Source organism: Archocentrus centrarchus, chromosome 24 (genome assembly GCF_007364275.1).
Source record: "Archocentrus centrarchus isolate MPI-CPG fArcCen1 chromosome 24, fArcCen1, whole genome shotgun sequence".
Taxonomy (NCBI): Eukaryota; Metazoa; Chordata; class Actinopteri; order Cichliformes; family Cichlidae; genus Archocentrus; species Archocentrus centrarchus.
The window spans coordinates 31,894,181-31,919,166 of record NC_044369.1 but is presented as its reverse complement, the minus strand read 5'-3'; the positions used below and the strand labels follow the sequence as shown (position 1 = coordinate 31,919,166).

The window sequence follows — 24,986 nt, the reverse complement described above, 5'->3', positions numbered from 1 at the left end:
CAGCAATGCATAAGGCAGTAAGAACTATGTGTGACATATTTGCTTCCATATCTAAATCACTTACATCACCTAAAATGCACAGTTTGAGTGAGGCTGAGATACCACAATTAAACCACATGGATAAGTCTTCACATATCCTCTGCAAGAACCTCTGAACAGGTGTGTAAGACCATATAGTGTGCATATACAGGGGTTGGACAATGAAACTGAAACACCTGGTTTTAGACCACAATAATTTATTAGTATGGTGTAGGGTCTCCTTTTGCGGCCAATACAGCGTCAATTCATCTTGGGAATGACATATACAAGTCCTGCACAGTGGTCAGGATAGTGGCCAGGTCACGACGTGATGCTGGTGGAGGAAAACGTTTCCTGACTCGCCTCCAAAACACATCAAAATGGCTCAATAATATTTAGATCTGGTGACTGTGCAGGCCATGGGAGATGTTCAACTTCACTTTCATGTTCATCAAACCAGTCTTGCTGTGGGTATTGGTGCATTGTCATCCTGATACCACCTTCAGGATACAATGTTTGAACCACTGGATGCACATGGTCCTCCAGAATGGTTCGGTAGTCCTTGGCAGTGACGCGCCCAAGGGAATGCCATGATATGACAGCCCAAACCATCACTGATCCACCCCCATGCTTCACTCTGGGCATGCAACAGTCTGGGTGGTACGCTTCTTTGGGGCTTCTCCACACCGTAACTCTCCTGGATGTGGGGAGAACAGTAAAGGTGGACTCATCAGAGAACAGTACATGTTTCACATTGTCCACAGCCCAAGATTTGCGCTCCTTGGACCATTGAAACTGACGTTTGGCATTGGCACAAGTGACCAAAGATTTGGCTACAGCAGCCCGGCCGTGTATATTGACCCTGTGGCGCTCCCGACGGACAGTTTTGGTGGAAACAGGAGAGTTGAGGTCCACATTTAATTCTGCCGTGATTTAGGCAGCCGTGGTTTTATGTTTTTTGGATACAATCCGGGTTAGCACCCAAACATCCCTTTCAGACAGCTTCCTCTTGCGTCCACAGTTAATCTTGTTGGATGTGGTTTGTCCTTCTTGGTGGTATGCTGACATTACCCTGGATACCGTGGCTCTTGATACATCACAAAGACTTGCTGTCTTGGTCACAAATGCGCCAGCAAGACATGCACCAACAATTTGTCCTCTTTTGAACTCTGGTATGTCACCCATAATGTTGTGTGCATTGCAATATTTTAAACAAAACTGTGCTCTTACCCTGCTAATTGAACCTTCACACTCTGCTCTTACTGGTGCAATGTGCAATTAATGAAGACTGGCCACCAGGCTGGTCCAATTTAGCAATGAAACCTCCCATACTAAAATGACAGGTGTTTCAGTTTCATTGTCCAACCCCTGTAGTTTGCAGCATGGTTGCCTGAACAGTGGGTACATGTGTTTGAGTGTCTGAGGCCCATTTGGAACATTCTTTGTCTTGTATAGTGTTTTCTTTGGAGGGTTTTGTATTATATAAGTTGTAAGTTAGGAGTTTTAGTATTTTGAAGTGGTTTGAACATATCTGTGTCCAGAAATTTTCTTTTGGGTTGATGGAGAGATCTTGTTCCCATTTTGCAGTTGGGCAGGAAATCAAATAATTAATTTTTAACAATAACATATATTTTTGATAACAATTTAGGGGTACAGAGATTTAGAAATCCTGTTACCCCTACAGGCATTTCTAAGTTCAGATGATTTAAATTAAATCTTGCCTGTATGATGGACCTCAATTGCTGATATTCAAGACATCTATTGTTGCTGATTCCATATTTTGAAATAAGTTCTTGAAATGAAATAAAGGTTATAGCTTGAATAACATGTTCTAGATTCTTTTCTCTTGCCATGCTGAAAAATGTAGTACTTTCTTTTTCTGACATATATTTGGATTGTTCTAAATGGGTGTCAGTTTCCATGGAATAAGTGAAGACTTGGTTATTTTTAAAAATTCCCACCAGGCTGTCAGAGAGGTGTTTATATTAAGGCATTTAAAGCAGTTATGATGTTTAATACTGGAGCTAATGAAATGTCAGAGATTTTTACTTTTCCACAGAGTGCTTGTTCTAGATCCAGCCATGGGCTGTCTAAAAAGCTTGATTTGATCCATATTGAGACATACTGCAATCTATTGGCTAAGAAATAGTGATAAAAGTTTGGAATTTCTAGGCCACCATTGTGTTTTGGCTTTTGTGGAGTCTTTAAACTTACTCTTGATGTTTTATTTTTCTATAAAAATTTTGAAATGTTTGAGTCTAGGGACCTCAACCAAGCAACAGAGGGTTTGTTAGGGATCAGTGAGAAAAGATAATTGATTTTAGGCAGAATCATTATTTTAACTCTCCCCATGAGAGATATAGGTAGAGAATTCCAATGTGTGAGCTCATCCTCTATTGTTTTTAGTAGAGGAATATGATTCAACCATACCAAGCCTGGCAGCCTGGCAGAAAAATTTATACCCAAGTACCTAATATTCCCTGACTGTCGTGGGGTTACAATTCAGAGGCAAAACTATTGATTTACTCATGTTGATGGAGTAATCTGATATAGATGAGAACTTATCTTATAAGTGTGATTGTCTTCAGAAGAGCAGTTTGTGAGTGCCCAAAGAAAAGTAATACATCATCAGCATGAAGGCTTATCTTATTGTCTTTATTTTATTTTTCCTTATTTTCAGTTTGAATTCCTCTACATTTTGTCGGATTGCTGCTGCTAATGGCTCAGTGAAAATGACAAAAAGTGATGGCGAAAGCAGGCAGCCCTGCCTGGTGCCCCTCTGCTGACTGAAGCTTTGGGAAGTAAGATCGTTTGTCCTAATATGTGCATTTGGAGAGCTGTATAGTGTTTAGATCCAGTTTATGAAGGATAAACCAGATCCAAATTTGTGTAGAACTGCTAAAAGAAATTTCCAATTTAACCAGTCAAATGCCTTTTCTGCATCTAAAGACACAACTACGGTTTCTAATTTGTTAACGGACCAGTAATCTATTACATTTATTAGTCGGCGTGTATTAGCTGAGTGTCGATCCTTGATAAAACCTGTTTGGTCTGGATGTATAATAGATGGAGTGATTTTTTTCAATCTTCTGGCAAGGACTTTGATTAATGTAGACCTTAAAATAATTTGCAAAGTGATTGGGTGGTTGCTGGATGAGAGTGTACGGTCTTTGCCTGGTTTAAGAAGTAGACTAATGTTAGCAGAGCTCATGTTTGGAGATGTGTGATTGTTCTGAATCTGAGTCAACATTCTGAAAATAGGTGCTAGCACAGACCAAAATTCTTTATAAAACCATCTGAACCTGGGGCTGTATTGCTTCACGAAATTCAGATATTGAAAGAGGCACATCAAGAGTTGCAACCTGTTCCTCGTTTATGGTAGTTTTGGTAGATTTATATTATTAAGAAATTCTTCAATGGTAGCATCAGATGGATTAATCTGTGATGAGTACAAAGCTGCATAAAAGTCTTTAAAGGAGTTATTTATTTGTTGTGGGTCATGAGTAATGCTTCCAGTTAATAGAAGGAATAGCTGTTTTTTTTCTTTATTTAGTTTTAACTGGTTAGCAAGGAATTTTCCAGATTTATTTCCATGTTAAAGTTTTCCAAACACAGAATCTGTACCAGAAATTATTATTATTTCATTTAATTCCAATTTTAGTTTTTTCAGGTTGCTAATTCTTGTGGTGAACCAGCATAGGCAGCTTCTAAAGCTTTATTTTTTAGTTGTAATTCTAACATGTGTTTTTTTCTTTATTTTTCTTATGTGAGTAGTAAGATATTATTTTGCCCTGCATTACTGTCTTTCCTGCTTCCCAAAGAACACATGGTGATATTCCTGGTAGATCATTATTTTCTAAATATGTTGCCCACTCCTTCTTGAAATAAGTAATGAAATCTTGTTCTTTAAGTAATGATGTATTAAATCTCCAGTTCCTAAGAAGAAGAAAGAGCTTTATTTGTCACATACATTTACATGCAGTGAAATTCATTCTCTGCATTTAACCCATCACACACATGGAGTATGTAGTACACACAGCACAGCATGGAGCAGGGGGCAGCCAAAGGGCGCCCGGGGAGCAACCTGGGGGGGTGGGCTTGCTCAGGGACCCACAGTGATGCCAGCCCGAGGATTTGAACCAGGGTCCTCTCAGTGACGAACCCTCTTCTTCTCCCCTAGGCCATCACTCCAGGCTAATTGATGGTATGACTCTTGTGAGTCAGAGAGAGAGAGACACCGGTGCATGATCCCTGATAGTGATAAGATGAACCTGAGTGTCTGTGATATCCATCATCATGGAGCTGCTAAATAAAAAGTAGTCAAAATGGGAAATGTGAATGGTGTACTGGTGAAAAGAATGTGTAAGAGCGAGAGTAAAGACCAAAATCCTTCATGTACTGTTTAAGAATGTCTGCAGACTGCCAGTTCCTTTGACTCACTGCTGTACTGAGCCTGTCAGTATCTGGATACCAGGTTGAAGTCTCCTCCTAATATAAGTGTAGTGTCAGAGTAATCAGAAAGTGAAGAAGGCATGAAAAAAGGAGGGGTCATTAACATTTGGTCCATATATACTACCAATACAGACAACTGTTTTCTTAATAGATAAGTTAATTATTATAAATCTATCTTCTGGATCTATTGTGGTGAAGTTTATCTTTTTATTAATCTGTATGGCTACACCTCTTTGTTTGGAGTTGTAGCAGGCTGAGTACATGTGAGAGAACTGTGGAGAGGAGTGTGTGCACTCAGCAAATATGTTGCTGAGTGCAGAAAGAAAAGAGAAAGTGTGTGTAAAGTGACAAAAGAAGTGAAACAGTGCAAACACCAAAGAACCATTCCAAAGTGATGTAAAATAACAGCATAACAAGATAAAAAAAAATGCACTATGCTGATTAAACCAGCATTAATTGTTGTATACAGATATGTCTAATGAACCTGTAGAAAAAGGGAGTAATAAAGAATCAGTTGTTGTGTATACAGATCACCTGATAGATCAGTACAGCCATGGCGTGGTATTCTGGTTGTAGTAAAGCACTCTGTCCACCGCAGTGACCTCTCGGGAGCCTCCTTGGATGTACATTTTCCGAATCGGGAACAGGACCTTGCATTACTCCAGGATCTCTTTGGGAAAGAGATCCTTTAGTTTACACTAAAGTCTGATCCTCTCAGCTCCCGGCTGTGGCTCTTCACCAGCTCTTTTTGTTCAATTTTGGCCATGATTAGTCTGGGTCTGTGTCCTCTGGCTCGCTTTGTTCCCAGGCGGTGAACACAATTAAAGGTGATGTTCTTCACTGTGTCCTCTAGGAGCTTCAGGTGGGTCTGAATATATTCCTTCACTGTTGTTTCCGGGTCTTCTTCTGCCTTCTCTGGTGTTCCCGAAAACACAAGGTTATCCTTTCTTCTGAGAGCCAGGTCATTCCCTTGGTGAGAGATTTCACCAACTGTCTGAGGATGGCATTTTCCGCAGCTAGTGCTTCTACCTGCTGCTGGCTAAACTCTACAGACTCACAGGGAGCCTGAAACTCCTTGTGGAGGATTTCCAGGATGGAAAGGCATGCGTTGAAACTGGACAGTTTCTTGTTTATGGATTCCAAAATGTCCATGTCACTGGTATGTGGAGAAGCCATGTCTGGGGAAACTTCAGGGCAGCTCCTCTTGGTGGACGGAGCTCCTTTGTTGCCAGAAGGAGTCAGCATCTTGTCTGGTTTACCGTGGCTGTCAAGGTCTTCGTCATCGTCCTCCACTGTGCTTCAGTTAGTGAAGATATAGTTAATATAAATTTTACAGCCTTTAAAGTTGTCTATAAATAAGCTGACAGAGAAAATTAATAACTAGGAGGAGTTGAATGTTTCTGGTAAATTATGAATCATGAATCCAAGGTCTTCATTAAACCAGATCATATGAGTCCTCTAAATTGCTGCTACTGCTAAGTTGGTGAAGGCAACTGAGTGAGAGTGGACAGCGGAGTAGCAAACTCACCAGAAACACTGCTGACTCAGGTGATTCAGCTAAACCAGGTGAATGACGGACTCACCAGAAATACCGTGGACTGACGTAATTCAGCTGAACTGGGTCACTGACTTCACTGCAGTCAGTGATTTAAGTAAATGATAAGTTAAATGTTCCAGTAAATAAGTACTTAAATGCATTGGTATTGTGTGGCTGATTTTGTGCACTTAAAAAAAGCAACAGCTTTTTTTAAATATATTTATGACTCTATAATTTATTGTTTTATATTCCACTTGTACCTTTTGCACATTTGGCACCATTTGTTTCTATTTGGCTGTTATTCTACACTTAACAGATTTTAAAATTTGGTCATCTTCTAACTGTACATTTTCCAATTTTGATAAGTTTGTTATTTGTGTTTGAGTCTTGTCTTTGGTGTGTGAAATGTGAATTCAAATATAAATGTAAAATAAAAATGTAACCTAATTATTCTTATGGGGGTGGGGGGGTGGGGGGCTGTGGACTGTGACTGTGTACATGGGACAGGACAGGTGAGTTACAGTTGCTCACCAGTGGTATGTGCACTGTGGTGTTTTCTCACTGTTGTGCATTTTATGTCTACAGTACGGCAGAAGCCCCCTGCACCTTGCTGCTTACAAAGGCCATATTGAGGTTGTCCATATCCTGCTCAAAGCTGGCTGCAACCTAGACATCCAAGATGATGTGAGTAGATTCAAAGGTCATCTTTTCATCCTCTTCCAGCTCTCACTGCAGTCCTGACATATAGTCACCAGTAGGTGCTTCTTTTTTTGCTTCAGAATAACTTTTTTTAACTTCAAGTTATTTTAACATTTTAACATAACTGTAGTTTGATGGCCCCCAGTTCCCTTGAATGGGACTCTCTGGACTGCCCACTGGTGGGTCTTCCTTCAGCATGCAAGTCCCTCTTCCCCACAGACAGTGATAACCCAGATCTCTGGCACTGCCAAATTCACTCTCTGTGGTCAATGAGCTCTGCAGCAGGTTGCAGTACAGCCTCCAACACTGGGGGGAGCAGGAGATGCAGACTGAGGCAGAAAGAAGAGGAGGATGAGAAGGAAGGGAGAAGACAGTGGAGAAATGCTAAGAAAGAGCCTGGAGGATCAGAGAGAGTGAAGGAGGTTAGCCAAACTTGCTCCTACTGAGGCAGTAGAAATCTGTCCCCCATCCTTCCCTGAACACTGACACTACTCAACCACTGCTGCTGTGCTCAGCTTGTTTTCTTTTCTAGCTTGGAATGATCTTCTCTTCACCCCTCCATTACTCATTTGCTTTCTTCCTGTGCTCTCATGTCAGACTACTACTACTACTAGTATTATTACTACTACTCAGGTGTCACTCACCGCTAATCTGCTGTGCGCCAGCATTCCATTTACGGCTGATCTTAACTATGTGAACCTTTTTCCTGGGACTTGACTCCTTTCATTTCATTATATGAACCACAATGGACAAACTGTGATTAAACTGGATTAGCTGTGGTTGGTCTAAGTGCATCATTACTGTTTCAGTTTTTACTGCTTTAGTTAGTTAGTGTGTGAAGGGATGGGGTACGGGATATTTATGTACACAAAACACGACAACGGTGGAGGATTTTGGCTTTCTGGCTGTCTCCAAAAGTTGCCGAAGTCAACAGAAAAAGTCCCTAGAATTTGACGCTAGTCGCTTTTTAGGGGGAAAAAAGTTGCTAGGGTGGTCTGAAAAGTTGCTAAATCTAGCAACAAAGTTGCTAAGTTGGCAGCAATGTTTTCTTCTGATTGGATTCCTCTCACAAACAGCAGCAGCAGGTACATGTGGCTCACAGCCAGACCTGTATGCCTGAGATGGCCATATTATCTCATTTTAGAGTAGAAAAAATGTCCAAAACCAATTGATTAGAGCTACCTAAGCTTTTGGTTTCCAGGGATTATTTGTATTTACGCTGACTCCTTATCTGAAACTTTGGCCATGTTTAATATGAGCAGCCAGTAAATGTTTCAGTAAACTGCTCATTTTAAAAGTGTGGAACTGGGGATGTGTTCCAATCCAGTTGCATGGTTTTCATAGCATAAATGTGTTGTGCTTTGTCTCCATCCATCCATCCATCCATTCATCCTCTTCCACTTATGTGCCTGCGAGTTGCATGTCAGTTGTTACATTTACGCAGTTCCTTCAGCTGTGATGAAAATCTTGTATTGCATTGCCAAATCAAACAAAAGATTTACATGAGTTGTGTGAGTCATTGCAAGAATGTGAAATTAGGATTGCAAGATGTTCACAGACGTTGCAGTGGATCTACAGTGTTGTTGGCCTGTTTCTCAGTGTATTTTATCATGCATCATTACTAAGTACTGTGTGTTTATATTTCTGTTGGTAGGGGGAACAGACCGCATTACACAGAGCAGCTGTGGTGGGAAACAGCGATGTTATCAATGCTCTGATCCAGGAAAGCTGCGCACTGGACAGACAGGACAAGGTACAGGGATTTCAGATTTATGACTGATTTAATAAAGTCCTTCCCTTGAACTTCATTACAGCTGGTCTGTTACAAAAGATTACTTTCAACCACAATCCAGAGGCATTAATTATTGCAGCACAGGAACAAGCTCTAAGCACAAAATTGATAGAGGCTGAGGTCTGCCACACCAGGCAAGACCCATGGTGCAGGTTGTGCAGCATTGCCCCCGAAACAATTCAGCACATAACAGCAGGGTGAAAGATGTTAGTAGGCAGGGTATATATGGAATGTCAAAACTTGCAGCAAATAAAGTAGACGTTGTCCACACCAAGCAACTAAAACAGAAGACAGAAGGTGATGCTTGCACTCTGTGGTTATTGGTGATTAATGTGTCTGAACATGAAAGAATAAAACAGTTATTTAAATGAACTGCAAATGTTTTCATGCAAAAAGTTAAATTTTAATTTAAACATGATGCAACTGATGATCACTGGGTCCTGTCAGAGAAGGGTTCATTTTAGGTGTGTGCTATATTTGGTGGCTGTAGTTCAGGAGTTAGTGTGTGTCATCTACTAATCAGGTGGTCAGTAGTTCAATTCCTGACTGCACCAGTCTGCATGCCAAAGTATCCTTGGGCAAGATACTGAACCCCAAGTTGCTCTCCAATATGTTCGTTCCAATGTGAATGTGTGTGAATGTTAGGAAATCATTTAGGTCTACAAAAAAGTGCTTGTGTGAATGAGGCATGTAGTACTCAAGTATGTAGCATGTAGTATTTTGAGGGCTCAAGTAGTAAAGCATTATGGTAAATGGACTAGTTCTTATATAGCGCTTTTCTACTCAGATATGAGCACTCAAAGCGCTTATACAACACGTTCACATTTACCCCATGCACACGCATTCATACAAGCACTTCCATGATTAATTAAGCTAAGTGCTTTAATCATCTAACATTCACTCACATTCATACTCCGACGGAACGGTCGGAGAGCAACTTGGGGTTAAGTATCTTGCCCAAGGATACATTGACATGCAGCCAGCAGTAGCCAGGAATTGAACCACTGACCTTCCGATCAGTAGGTGACCTGCTCTACCTACTGAGCTACAGCCCATTATGTAAGAACCAGTACATATACCATTCACCATAAAAAAGGGTGAATGGTATTGCACAACAATAATGTGTGTGTGTGTGTGTGTGTGTCTTCTGCTCTAAAGAAATATACCAGAAATATGTGGTGCTCTGATCTAAACATTTCACATGATTTATAAAAGGTATTACATCACTGTCATAATACTAGTTTTACTAATAGTGTATGGACTGCACAATTTTAAAATGCAGTAAACCACTTTGTGTTGTCTTTTTAAATCTCTCCTCCAAAAGCATGCTCTGAAAGCTGCTCTCCAAAAAAGTGTCAACACTTTTGGATAAATAAATTAATACCATAATTAATCTCTGGTAAGTCACTACAGTAATTTTAAGGGCAAACACTACCTTTGCAGACAGGTAAGAGAGCCCAGACTATCATTAGGATTACAGCAGATTCTTTTGTCACATATTAGACACACATTGTCACACAACATACAGCTCTCCCGCCGCCACAGCCCAAATATCACTCTCTGTTCCCTGTGTGATTTTAACACAGTACATGGTTCTCTTTGGGGGATTCCTTAACAGAAGGTATTTACAGAACATTGCAAGGTAAAGACTCTGCAATAATTACACAGAAAACCTAACAGTCAAAATGAATGATTGACGAATGATTCGTTGTTCCTTGTTAGGGGTTCAACAAACAAAAAGCATTCCACTTCAGGTACAAGGACTGGACTGACTGTAAAATTTTATCTATTTTACATTTTCAAAACTTAACTTTGATTAAGTTTTTATATTTCAGAAGGTGAAGCGTAAAAGCTATCAAAACAATTTGAAAGTCCATGTTTTTGTGAAAAAGCACCATCTCTTCGTAACACTGTGCAATTGAATGAAAGGGGCATGCTTATAGTTGAAAATGGAAATGCCCCAGGAGAACGAGGGGGGATTCCCAACGGTTAAGTGGCGGTATACATGTCAGCATTTTGTATTTAAATTTATATTAGTATATTTATCTGTTATTTAAATATATGGACCATATGAGTGAATATTGCCAAAATTTCAATAAGCTTGCATAATGACAGTAAAAAATCTTGATCTTGAGAGCACACCAAATCATGAATGCCCAAAATTCTACATAAGTATATTTGGAGACTGAATGTAGGAATATGCACTGGCATTGTACTGTGCATAGATGTTTGGGAAAATTCATTGATTTACTCTTTGTAGTCATGAGGTTAGTTCAGTAGTATTTTAATATACCCAAGTTGTAAGCAGTACATTAAAAAGTACTTACTGCTAAATTATTTTGTTTGTTCCCAACTTTGCAGTTGGTCTGATACAAAATTAATTTAGTTCAGTGCAGTTTATTTATGTAGTGCCAAGTCACACCAACACTACCTCAAGGTGTTTTCTAGTAATGTAATGTAATGTAAAGCTGTTACAATGTTAGAGAGAAAACTCCACCAATCAGACAATCCCCCACAAGCAAGGAAGAACTCTTTTTTTCATCCCTCATCCCCATAGAGACTGTGTCTTCTCCCCGATCACCGAAAAACCAATCAAAATTCAGCAACAAACAATTTAAGCATAACAATTCACAAAGAAAGAACAACATAGCATCCTTAACTGCACTAAATTCCATGACTTACTTGTGTGCAATGTAAGAGAAATCTGTAACAGTGCAGCAAATAAAAGACAAGAAGCTAATTTGATACTTAATTGTAACTAACATTTCACAGATAAATCTTTTTAGAAATTTTTAATCACAAAAATGCTTGAATTGAAAGTGCTTGAATTATCAAAATACCCCTCTATAATTTCAAGTCCCTGATTAAATGTTGTTTGTGAACTATAAAGAACTCAAAATCCTGACAAACTACAAATAAGCGGGGCGCCTGGGTGGCTTAGTGGTGAAGCCGGCAACCACATACATACGCCGCGTTGCGGTGCGGGCGGCGAGGGTTCGCGTCCCAGCCCGTCACCAATTTGCCTGCGTGTCTTCCCCTGTATCTTTCCCCCATTTCCTGTCTCTCTCCACTATAATAAAAAGCTGCTGTGGCTAAAAAAAGAAACTACAAATAAGCAAATCTCTGAAAATAATTTATATCTATTTAGATAATTTTTTTAAAATAAAAGGAAGGTCTATATTAGCTAAGACACCTGGATCAAATAAAGGCTTTTTGAGTAATAATTTAGTTAGAGACACCTTTGCACATAGCCTATTAAAAAGATAAATTGAAGGTTTTTAAAATCTTAAAGTACAGGTGTGAAACTTACCCAGACAAAATATATCAAACAGTTGAACCTTGCCCCAATGAGAAAGAAACTCTCAGTCTTGGTGAAAATTTTTCTGAATGGACTTTCAAATCATTTACAAGAAGTACGGCAATTCTACTTTGAGTGCAGGCCTTTATTTCTAATTCCGCCCATAGGATAAATGTAATTAGTTATATATCATTACAAAGCCTTACTTGATTGGCTTCACTTTACTTTGCTAGCAGCTTTGTGAGTAATACTTGTGAAACTAAGTGGATATGTAGCAAACTTGCTTACAAATGTATTCAAATAGCCTTACACATACAGGGGTTGGACAATGAAACACTGGTGTGGGAGGTTTCATTGCTAAATTGGACTAGCCTGGTGGCCAATCTTCATTAATTGCACATCACACTCTGCTCTTACTGGTGCAAAGGTCCAATTAGCAGGGTAAGAGCACAGTTTTGCTCAAAATATTGCAATGCACACAAAATTATGGGTGACATACCAGAGTTCAAAAGAGGACAAATTGTTGGTGCACGTCTTGGTGGCGCATCTGTGACCAAGACAGCAAGTCTTTATGATGTATCAAGAGCCACGGTATCCAGGGTAATGTCAGCATACCACCAAGAAGGACGAACCACATCCAACAAGATTAACTGTGGACGCAAGAGGAAGCTGTCTGAAAGGGATGTTCGGGTGCTAACCCGGATTGTATCCAAAAAACATAAAACCACGGCTGCCCAAATCACGGCAGAATTAAAAGTGCACCTCAACTCTCCTGTTTTCACCAAAACTGTCTGCCGGGAGCTCCACAGGGTCAATATACACGGCCGGGCTGCTATAGCCAAATCTTTGGTCACTTGTGCCAATGCCAAACGTCGGTTTCAATGGTCCAAGGAGCGCAAATCTTGGGCTGTGGACAATGTGAAACATGTATTGTTCTCTGATGAGTCCACCTTTACTGTTTTCCCCACATCCAGGAGAGTTACGGTGTGGAGAAGCCCCAAAGAAGCGTACCACCCAGACTGTTGCATGCCCAGATTGAAGCATGGGGGTGGATCAGTGATGGTTTGGGCTGTCATATCATGGCATTCCCTTGGGCGCGTCACTGCCAAGGACTACCGAACCATTCTGGAGGACCATGTGCATCCAATGGTTCAAACATTGTATCCTGAAGGCGGTTCTGTGAATCAGGATGACAATGCACCAATACACACAGCAAGACTGGTGAAAGATTGGTTTGATGAACATGAAAGTGAAGTTGAACATCTCCCATGGCCTGCACAGTCTCCAACCACTTTGGGGTGTTTTGGAGGAGCGAGTCAGGAAACGTTTTCCTCCACCAGCATCACGTCGTGACCTGGCCACTATCCTGCAAGAAGAATGGCTTAAAATCCCTCTGACCACTCTGCAGGACTTGTATATGTCATTCCCAAGGCGAACTGACACTGTATTGGCCGCAAAAGGAGGCCCTACACCCATACTAATAAATTATTGTGGTCTAAAACCAGGTGTTTCAGTTTCATTGTCCAACCCCTGTATGTAACAGTTTAATCAACGTAAGATTTTACACACAGCTCACTAGTCTCTTCACTAGCCTCTTTACCCTTTGAATTAAAACTCACACATTGGTTATTTAATTTAAAATTCACTGTGGTGGTATATAAAGACAAAACTACAAAAAGAAAAGTGTCTTTAAAACAAAATAGGAGTACTTTGCCTATTAAACTGTAAAATATTAGCTTAAAAGTTTGTAAACCTTTCCATTCTACAAAAGGCTCTTCTGTACTCAGGGCCGAGCAACATGAATCTCACATCATTTTGGCGATAGAAAGTCTGGGTAAAATGTGAAACTTTGATGAAGTATGGGCATGGTGATAGCAGTGCGTGACTGCTGGGAGCTACAACAGCCACAACTAATTAGTCTGTCAATCAAAAGGGATTTTTAACTGATATTAAAGGTTAATTTAATGTTTAAAATATCGAATATGATTTTTTATTGCTTTTCTAGATGCAAGTGTAATACCTTTAAGCTGAACTATAAAAAATTTAATCACTAGACAGCACACAGTATAAAACACAAACACTCAGTACAAAAAAATCACTGGGATCCACAACATTGTGGTTGCAGAGTGTATGATGTCATGTGAGACTGAATCTGTAGTTCTGTACTGGCATTAGTCCTGCTTTTCTAATTCCCTTGTAACCAACATGAGTTCATGGGTTTCTTCTGAATCTTGATAAAATGAAGCTTCTCTTAGATTTGAGTTGACACAGTTGCATGCATCAGACTGGTTGTTGTTAATGTGTTTTTGTTTTTTTTTTGTGTTCTGTCAGGATGGCAACACTGCTCTACATGAAGTATCCTGGCATGGCTTCAGTCAGTCTGTCAAACTGCTGGTAAAGGCTGGAGCCAATATTCATATCAAAAACAAGGTGAACCTATACTTACCCTACCTACTTGGGACCACAGCACTGAATGCATGTGTTAGCCAAAAGTTATATTCAAAATTGTTATTGTTAAGAAAAAAAAAAAACCAGAAAGCTTAAAGTGTGAAAACTGCCTTCACAAAGTGTTTAAACAGTAATACCTGTTTGGAACTTCTGAAATCTTACTCCTGGCAAATGTTGTCAGACTAAAGATCAAAAGATTTAAAGACCATTAAGATGGTCTTCCTGTGTGCAGGCAATATGTATGTGTATGTGTGGCAACAATACAACAAAAGTATCTCCAGTGAACAATCTCTTCCTGTGTGCAGGCAGGAAATACAGCTCTCCACCTTGCATGTCAAAATGGTCATGCTCAGAGCTCCAAGGTTCTGCTACTTGGTGGATCCAGGCCTGACAGCAAAAACCATGTAAGGCTCTGGTGGTTGTTCCTGTTCAGTGTTTAAAGTGGAATTTGGCAGTTTGGGGAACCCTAATAGTCACTGTGGCAGTGCAGCAGAAGGAAAAAGACTCATTGAGAGTTTTGGTGTAATTAGTGATTCTAAATTACCCATAGATTTGAGTGCAAATGGTTGTTGTCTCTCTGTTTTAGCCCTGACAGACTGGCGACCTGTACCCTGCCCCTCGCCCTATGGCAGCTGGGATACGCTCCTTTCCTTTCCTGCCAATAAATAGTACCAATTTTGGCGCCTGGGTGGCTTAGTGGTGAAGCCGGCGACCACATACACATGCCGCGTTGCGGCGCGGGTTCGCGTCCCGGCCCGTCGTCAGTTTGCCCGCGTGTCTTCCCCTGTATCTTTCCTCCATTTCTTGCGCTCTCCACTGTCTATAAAAGCCGCTGTGGCCAAAAACGCAAAAAAAAAAAAAAATAGTACCAATTTAAAATGCTAAAAATTAGAGGTCAAACTCTTTGTGGTAAACATCCATATACATAATAATAATACTGATGATTATTTGAATTTTGAATTTAAGAGATGAAACACAGAAAACACAAACTTATCAAGAAAAACATCTGTGACTTTTACAAACAAATCTGAATAAAATTTTGCCTCTGGGTGACATCTCATCTTTCTCAGTTGTACAAAGCCACACTGGCTGACCGTCTCTCTTTCGGGAGAAATAAATCATTGATGCTTGTGAATGATTTAATGAGATTGCTTCTGCTGTACCGTGTGCACAAATGCACTGAACTCTCACTTTGTTTATGTAAGAAACAGCCCATCAGATGTACACAACTGTGGTATAATCCCGTTACAGATTGTTGAAGAGTTAATGAGTTGGAAAGAGACATAGGGTCTCTTACCTCTCTTGGTATTATAAAGGCATGGGAATGTGTGGCCTGATCTTTGTCAGACAGTGCATTTGTTAAGTACAGTTAGGATGTAGATCATTAAGAACAACAGTCCATATTGACCATATCTACTACCTTCATCCTCACCATGTGCCAGACCTGGGCACATGGTGAGAGTGACCTGTAGAATTTGAACGCTACAGGGTTATTGATATGCTATTGATTCTTTTTTGCAGGCAGGTGATACTTGTCTACATGTGGCAGCCCGCTACAACCATGTGGCTGTGATTCACATCTTGCTGGGAGCATTTTGCTCTGTGTCAGAGAAGAACTTGGTGAGTCACTGACCAACTGGGGCTTTTTCTGGTACAAGTTACTCTGATACGAAACATTAATTATCCTTTAACCTTTTTGTTAGTAATACAAAAATTATGTTTGTATTGTAAAATCCTCTCTGTTAAAAGGTAGCTCTTTCTATCCACTGTCATCAGCTGCTTGTTTGTCAGATAGTTGTGGTTCTTTCTGTAATATTGTAGGGTCTTTACCATACAGTATATAGTGCTTTGAGTTCACAGTTTTTATCGGGTGCTGTATAAATAATAAATTGAACTTAATGAACTTAAACTGCCAGTGTGATGAGAGGAAGAACAAGCTGAGTTTCCTCCCCATTTGACACAAAATGTGTTGATATACATTGTTCCTTCATAAAAAATAAAATTCATATTAAAATAAACTAAAACAAATGAAATTAAAACCGCAAGCGGTGATGATCGGGCCCTCGCACCCGTGGCGCACGTCCACCCGTGGCACACATCCACCCGGGGTGCATGTCCACCTGGGGCGCTCTCTGAGTTTTTTTGATTGTGATGGTGTACAGAAGGTCTGTAGGAAGTTTCATTCGTTTATGGGAAAATATAGCTTTTGATCTCCACATAGATCCAATGGAATTTTTGGGGGGTGCTCACGGCTCCAGCGTGCAAAATAGGGCATGGGTCTGATTGACTTTTTTGATCAGGATGATGTGAAGATTGTTGAAACAAATCTTCATACATTTCAGAGAAACTAATTTTGTGGACACTATACAAATTTTCATTTTCTTCTGTAGGGGGCGCTATTGCACCTACAGCCTTGAATCTGTAGTTATGGATTCAGCCTGGGTGTGTACATGAGTGATTACATTTTCAGGCTGATCGGACAAAGAGTGTGTGAACAAGTGCACAAGCAATTTTGGTGGCGAGGGAGAAAAACAAAGGCCAACTTCAATGGCCTGGTGTGACAAGGCCGTTTAATATTTTGTATAAAACTTTCCACAATATTTGATGGGCTCCTTGTCTAGATGATCTGGAGCCAATTTGGTCTCACTGGGTCAAATGTCCTAGGAGGAGTTTGTTCAAATAGCAGGTGTGGAAATGGCAAAAATTGTCACCTTCAATTGAAGATGGCCGACTTCCTGTAGGGTTTCGGGTATGGGTCCAAGAGACTTTTTTGTTCGTTTTAGGATCTTACATGAGTCTGCAAAAGTTCAGAGCTGTAGATAAAATGTAGCTCTGGGGCTACCCAAAAAACATGCTATTTTATGATATTTCGAGCTGCCACTAAGTGGCGCTGTAATGTTTATGGACTTTATGCATATCAGTGTGTTCAGGGCAGGAGGCTAATCAAACCACTGAAGTTTGAGGCAGATCGGGCAATGTGGCTTTGAGTTACAGCCCTTTTTGTCTTCATGGTGAAGCATCAAACTTTGCCATCCCACCAGGGTCACGCCCTTTGGCAAAAACTCACAGTTTTGAAAACAGTGTAAGCCCAACTCCTTAAGACTTTCCAGGGGAAATTTGAGATGGTTCTGCTCAACCACCATAGAGCTGGACCTGAAAGTGTAAAACATGTAATTTCTTGCTCCCACTAGGTGGCGCTGCGATTTTCATAAAATATTGCCATGTGTATGTGTACAGGGGCAGATGCTCATCCTACTGAGAAATTTTGATCCAGATTGGATTATGTAGGTATGAATGACAGCCAATCAAATTTTCATGGCGAATGATCAGAATTCACGGAGGCATAAGGGCCACGCCCCCTTGTCCAAAACTCACCATTTTTTAAATGTAGATTCCCCTCTCTGACAAGAGTTGGCCACCAAAACATGTGAAGTAGAAATGTAATTGTGTGACTCTTAACAGGATGACAGGTGAACTTAGAAGCATGAGTCTAAAGCAGGGGTATTCAAATAATATTTAAAGAGGTCCAGTCAGACAAAATTTCATGAGGCCAAGGTCCGGATGGATGGATGGATGGATAGATAGATAGATAGATAGATAGATAGATAGATAGATAGATAGATAGATAGATAGACAGATAGATAGATAGAAATAATAGTTTGGGATTTTACATTATAGTTTAGTTTTAGTTAGTTTTCAGAGTGTTTTTGCTCATATTTATTAGTTTATATTTTTGGTTATTTTTGGTTTTTGGTTTCATGCTTAGTTTTAGTTTAGTTGTCATTAGTTTTAGTTTTTCATACTTTGTGAAGAGTGACTATTGTGTATTGCATTCAACAACCAACTGTTCACAAAATAGCAGCACTACACGCTTAATGTGTGTGTAATATTAAGGACACACATGAACATCAACAGGGAGAAACATAAATAAAAACAAGAACTCCAGAACTCAAACTCTACAACAAACTTCAGCGTCGGTGCAGTACACGTTGTGTATAACATCAGAACACAACAAATGTTTGACAAAAACAAACTGAACTCTTTGAAGGAATCAAAGCTCAAATCCAGCTCTCCACTCCATGAAGCTGCTTTTGTTTTGGAGATGTTCAGAGAGCTAGCTTAGTTAGATGGTCACTAATTAGACTTGCAGGGTCTTTGCGGCCTCTGTACACAACCTACGGAAGTGTCCAACCTCGTGTCGCATTTATGCTTGTGTAGCTGGAAGGGTGGTGGTTTGTTCAGAGGCCACGCCAGAAGAAGAGAATTGACGGGATAGAGTGTCTGGTTTGACACTCTGTGGGAGTATGGGTGAGTTTCCGGATTGTAGGAATTAGACAGTCCACCACTGCTTGAACCTTTGCTGGGTTGCTTTTATCTGTCCTTTCTGTATAATGTAGCTGAGAAAAGAAACCATGTCAACATGAAAAGCATATTTCTCATCTTTAACAAGAGACTGTTTTCTAGCAGGTACTACAGGACTTAATAGACATGAGATTTGTGCTCAGGGAGATTCCTGGAAAAGATCAGAATATCATCTAAGTAGATGAAGACAAAACAGTTGACGTAATCTCGGAGGACGTCACTGACCAGTGCCTCAAAAATTGCAAGAACATTAGTGAGGTCAAATGGCATGATGAGGTACTCGAAATGGCCAAGGTAATTATTGAAGGTGGTGTTCAATTCAATTTTATTTATTACCGCCAAGTCTCAACAGCCGCCTCAAGGCGCAAAGTCTTCCACTTGTCTTCTTCCTTAATCTGTACCAGGTGATAGGCATTGCGTAAATCCAATTTGTTGAAGATGGTAGCTCCCTGCAGAAGTTCAAAGGATAAGGATTAACAGGGGTAATGGATATTGGTGTTTGATTGTGATATCATTCAAACTTCGGAAATCGATGCACCATCTATGCATCAATTTTCCAAAGACAAGCATCTTGTCTTTTCTACAAAGAAGAAGAAACCTGCTCCTGGATTATTTAGGCAGCCAGGGATGTACTTTTGCACTGCATCTTGCTCAGGTTTCAAAAGGCTGTATGTTGTGGAGAAGTGCACCGGGAAGCAAATCAATGGCACAAAGATGTGAATTTCATAGTGCTTTCTTTTGTTTTTCTGTTTTAGACAAATTTGCTCCTTTTAAAACCATTTAAATCTTTACCTTTGATGAATGATAGTATTTGCTGATTCAAGGATAGCTGTCAGAAAGTGGAATATTTGTGGAAATCCAGGTTCATCTTTGTTTTTTAAGAGAGTTTTTTGATTCTTTTAATAATATGGTGAAAGATGTGAGGGCTACATATCTTTCAAATTTAATCCATAACAGCCGAGGTAATTCTAAAGTTTTATTTGACACAATCAGAAATATTGTCACACCTGTTTCTCCTGCTCTAACTATTCACTCAAATGAGTAGGCCAATTTCAAAACTTCCTTTTTATCTCCAAAACTTTAGAAAAAGTGGTGGTCAACCAGCTAACACATTTTAACTGCTCATAACATTTTAGATAAATTTCAGTCTGGGTTTTGCCAGATGCACTCTACTGAAACATTCAACTCAAAGTTTCAAATTATATTTTAATACGTAGAGATGCAGGTGAATCGCTGTACTTCTGGATCTCTCAGCTGCCTTTGACACAATTGAATATGGTATTCTGATTGAGAGACTTAAAACTTGGGTGGACATCTCTGGGTCAGCTCTTGACTGGTTTTCTTCCTATCTCTCTCACATGAGCGAGATAGGAATTGCTTCTGATAATTTTGTGACTTCCTCTGGTATCCTATGTTGTGGTGTGCCCCAAGAATTAGCCCTCGGAACTATCCCGTTTGTTCTATATATATATGCTCTCACTTGGACACATCCTGAATAACTTTGAAGTCATCTCATGACAGTTTTATGCAGATGATATTCAGTTGTGAGCAGCATGGTGGTGCGGTGGTTAGCACTACTGCCTCACAGTTAGAATACCATCTGGAAGGCCTGGGTTCGATTCCACCTTGGCCCCTCCCCCTCTCTCTGTGTGGAGTTTGCATGTTCTCCCCGTGTCTGCGTGGGTTTCCTCCCACAGTCCAAAGACATGCACTTACTGGGGTTAGGTTAATTGGAAACTCTAAATTGCCCATAGGTGTGAATGAGAGCGTGTGTGTGGACAGGGTGTATCCTGCCTCTTGCCCTATGTCAGCTGGGATAGGCTCCAGTTCTGATCTGTGACCCTTACAACACAGTAATTGAAAATCTTGGACCCCTTTCATCTTCAGTTTTTCCCACCGTGAGAAATCTGGGGGTTACTTTTGATCAGACATTCAGTTTGGAAAAGCATGTTAGCCATCTTGTACAAACTTGATTTTATCATCTGTGGAGCATTGCCCATCTTAAATATATTGTGCCTCAAAGTGAAATGGAAATGGTTATACATGCCTTTATTTCACTTCACCTCGATTCACCTCACTTTCATTATTCCTCTGCCTGAGCAAATCTTCTCAGGATCACTTACAAATGGTCCAGAATGCTGCTGCGAAGCTTCTCACCAGGTCCCATGTGACACCAATTCTGACTTCCTTACACTGGTTCTCCGTAAGTCTAGGTTTTGGTGATCACTTTCAGACCCTCCATGATCAAATGCCTCCATATATCAGTGAGCTACTACAGCCATACATAGCATCTAGATCTCTGAGATCTGCTGATCAGTGCTTGATGGCTGTACCTCAAAAGCAGGTGACTGTGCTTTTGAAGTTGTGGCCCCCAAATTGTGGAACTCATTGCTCCTGGACACTGTTGATACCTTTAAAAAGAAACTGAAGACTCATTTGTGCAGGCTTGCTTATTTAGACCATTTTAATTGTTGCATTTTATTCTGTATTGTAAAGCACTTTGTGAATTCTGCTCTTGTAAAGCGCTATATAAATAAGCTTTACTTACTTACTCACTTAATTACTTACAATCTTAAGGATGTTGAGGCAGAAGAGAAAAAGCTAAGTCCTTACAGAATACCTCAAATAAACAAATAAATCAATCAATAAATAAATCAGACAAATAAAGTTGAATCTGTTCTGAAAAAGAGTGCTATTGGCTGGGTGCGGTGGGCGATGTCAGGGAGTTGTTGTTCCATCCAGCACTGTTGTTTCTGAGGAATGTTCAAATCCATAGCCGAGTCACGATCCAGAAACCTCTGTTCAGTGCCTGAATCCACTAGTGCAGGGGTGCCCAAACTCAGCCCGCGGGCCGCTTCAGGCCCCACCCCCTACTTCCGGTCTGTGAATTGATGTCAAAAATAACATACAATTTGGCCCTTTAAGTTACTTTCTTGACAATTAAGAGGGTTAAGCGAAATGTCAAAAAAGTAACTTAAAGGGCCAAATTGTATGTTATTTTTGACATCAATTCGCAGACCAGAAGCAGGCAGGGCCGCAAGTTTTGACACCCCTGCACTAGTGCTTGAATAGGCTGGGAAACAGACTGAGAAGAAACTTTAGCAGTAAGGAGAAACCTTGGTAGGGAGTCTTTTGGCAGTTGCAGGCAGGTGCTAATTACATGTCCCCTCCCCCATAAGCACTCATCGGCAGTGATTCTCCTACGTCCCTCCCATGGAGGGAGATGCGCACGGCCTTGTCTTCCACAAAACAGCCACCATATATCTCATTCACACACACACATTCATATTCATACTTTCTACGTCTAAGGGCTTTCTATCTAACAATTACACACACACTCACACTCTGATGAACGCATCAGGAGAAACCCAGAGTTTAGTATCTTGTCCAAGGAGGCTTTGGCATGATGACTGGAGCACCCAGGGATCAAACCGCCAACCTTCTGATTAAAAGATGACCTGATCTACCTCCTGAGCCACAGTCACCCAAAAGAACTCCAAGACACGCTCCTTTCAAATTGCATTTATTCTCATGGCGTGGCACCATGCATTTATTTGAGAAGACAGTATCTTGGAGTTCTTTGATGAGTTAACCTTTACCCCTTTCAAAGAGTGTCTCAAACAGAAACGGTTTGAATCCTGGAAGCATCAATATTGGCGTTTTTAAGTTTTGAAAAAGACATTTTTTTTTTATTTTGTGTGTATGTGTGTGCATGTGTGTCTTCAGGCTGGAGACACTCCGCTACATGTGGCAGCTGCTCTGAATCATAAGAAGACAGTACGCCTGCTGCTGGAGGCTGGAGCAGACAGTTGCATCAGCAACACTGTGAGTGCCTAGGGGCTCTTTCTTCACTGTTATGCTCGGTAGAAGATTTGTGTTCTTTCTTTACTTTTCTTTTTCTTTTTTTTAAATCAAGGTCTTTTTATTGATTTAGCAAAGTAAAATAAAACATTAACCCATTGAACAAAGTCTCCTCCACCCCCCATATGCCACCAAAATTTCTTCATGTAACATAAAATAAGGCAAAATGATTAAATAAACACATTTCTCCCCCAAAATTGCATGTAGCCAAATAGTTCTTATTTATCCACTGAGTACTTAGGGAGGGGAAAGAAAAAGAAGACAGAGAGAATATGACAGTTAAAGCAATCGTCATACAATAGTTCAGTTGGCTAAATTTAGAATATTTATGCATAAAATTGTTAATTTGTTGGGCATTATATGGTCTACAAACAAAATAAATGGCTGCCAGGTGGAGTTAAATGACTCCTTTAATAGTGTATCTAATCTTTTCTAGAGGTCATGGTACGGGTGCTGTGATTCTTTGTTTCTTAGTTTTCATGGACGTTTGTAGTTAGTTTATTTGCCTTCATGATCACTGTTTCTTTTTGCTCTGTCGTTTCATGTGTTCCCTTGTGTATTTTTAGTTAAGTTCGCAGTTGCTATAGACCTTAGCTTTCCTTCTGTTTTCCCTGTGTCCCTCCCTTTTTGTGTGAAGTCTTGTGTCTGTTTTCCTCAGTGTGTCTGTCTCCCTGTGTAGTGTAATGTTTGCATTTCTGTTTTCCTGCCTTCTCTCCTCCTGTTTTATTTTGACAGTCCCATGTCCTGTGTGGTTTGTGTTTAGTTTTGCTTCCTTTGTCTCATTAGTGTAATACTGTTCACCTGTTCTCCCGGATGTTTCCACTCTTATCATGTGACCTCCCATACAGTATCTCAGTCTTCCCCTTGTCATTTGTCAGTCTTGTTATTGTGACAGTGTTCTTGTTTCTTTGTTCTCTGTGCTCCTCAAATTCCCTAGTTTTTCCTAAGTTTAGATTTTCTGTAGTTTTATTAGTTGTATTATTGGCCATAATAAAGGCTTACCTTTTGTTAATTAACAACTGCCTACTCCTGAGTCCTGCTCTTGGGCCCTCACCTCCTCACATGCCACGCGGTGAGCTCACACGCACCGTGACAGTAGACTTCAACACGTATGGACCCAGGGGATGCAGGTTTTCTGAGCTTTAAGGAGTTTGAGAGTCAGCTCCACATTTCCTGGCAACAGTGGGTTTTTGGTATCTCCCTCAGGCAAAAAGGTATGGGTATTGGTAGAAGATATGTACCTGGCTCGCTCCTGGCTTCAATATATGCGTGCCTTCCTTGAATGGATTAAGGACTTTTTTCATCCTTCAGCCCTCCATCACCTCCAGCCCTGGATTAGTAGCTGCACCACTTCAACCATGGTGAACCCCTTCATGAGTCCACTTCAACAGTGAGTGATGTTGGAAGTGACATCACCCCATACAGATGTACCATCAGTGAGCAGATTACCCGAATCAGGAAGACCTTTGCAAAACCTGATATGAAAATGTGGAAGACACACAATGCAAGCTATATAATTGACTAGCTGAAATCCGACACTATCCTAGCCTGAGCAATGGGGCCCCTAACGGTGGTGTCAAAAGAACAAGTCACACTACTACCAGCCCTTGGGAAGGTGAGGATGTATAACAGAAGACTAGTCAAACCCCAGCAGATGTAAAAATGACAACAATAACAAAACACATCAAAAGCCAAAGTTAGGTAAGCCTGTCTTTGAGGACGACATCTGCATTCCCTTGTTGATCCACCGTCAGTCACACCACTACTGAGTGGATGTGGCTCATGGCTCAAGAATGTGTATATGTGATATGTCAGTGTGTGAACATCAGCATACACTCAATATGCTGTGAAGCAAAAGGCCATTATTGTGGGCCTGTCAAGACTTAAGGTGTTGCTGTTCAGGAAGGTAAAAATTGGTGTGCAGTTCTGGAATCCTCCTCCAGTGACTGGCATGAATCCAAATGGCTCTCTCAGCTATTATGACCACAGTGTGCATGATGAGCATCACTTGAAATGGTCCCTGCCAGCGTTTAGATCTCCAGTGTTTACTCTTGAGCTCCCGAACAACCACTCAATCCCCAGGTTTCAGATCATGCAGAGTGAAAGAGGCAGGTGTGGGGAGAGCATCTTTGACCTGCTGAGAAACCTATGAAAGATCAGAGGACAAAGTCTTATATTAGGTTAACATAGCATGCTCACATGCTCAGTCAGTTGATGGGAGAAATTTAGGTGGTGGGCCCACGTGCAGTGCAAGAGGCCTGCCACATAAAATTTCACCCTCTTTTCCTCATGTGCATGTAGGTCAGGACCAGTAGCAGGCCTTTGGTCCAGTGTAGAACTGTCTCTTTTCAACATTTACCTTCAGTAGGGCTGAGTTCAATAAAATCCATCATGATATGATCAAAAGGTTTTCAAGGAAGTGGATGTGCAGCAGGTGGTTGCAAAGTTGGTTTACCTCGGTTGTTAGCACAAATCATACAAGAAATGATGGGTGAGCATAGCTAGCATCCACCCTTTCC

At 40.6% G+C, this 24,986-nt stretch overlaps 1 protein-coding gene across 6 annotated transcripts in view; it reads left to right on the top strand.

Moving 5' to 3' along the window:
- Positions 1 to 24,986, top strand: part of ankrd6b (ankyrin repeat domain 6b) — a 99,960-nt gene that overhangs the window by 56,943 nt on the left and 18,031 nt on the right. For 5 of the 6 annotated variants that reach the window (XM_030722298.1, XM_030722299.1, XM_030722302.1 and 2 more), the window contains 6 exons: positions 6,593 to 6,691; positions 8,361 to 8,459; positions 14,128 to 14,226; positions 14,550 to 14,648; positions 15,766 to 15,864; positions 22,333 to 22,431. In XM_030722298.1, the coding sequence (XP_030578158.1) occupies positions 6,593 to 6,691; positions 8,361 to 8,459; positions 14,128 to 14,226; positions 14,550 to 14,648; positions 15,766 to 15,864; positions 22,333 to 22,431 (594 nt within the window). Of the gene's footprint in view, positions 1 to 6,592; positions 6,692 to 6,757; positions 7,129 to 8,360; positions 8,460 to 14,127; positions 14,227 to 14,549; positions 14,649 to 15,765; positions 15,865 to 22,332; positions 22,432 to 24,986 lie in introns of those variants that run through there. The other variant, XM_030722297.1, reaches the window with a different exon arrangement.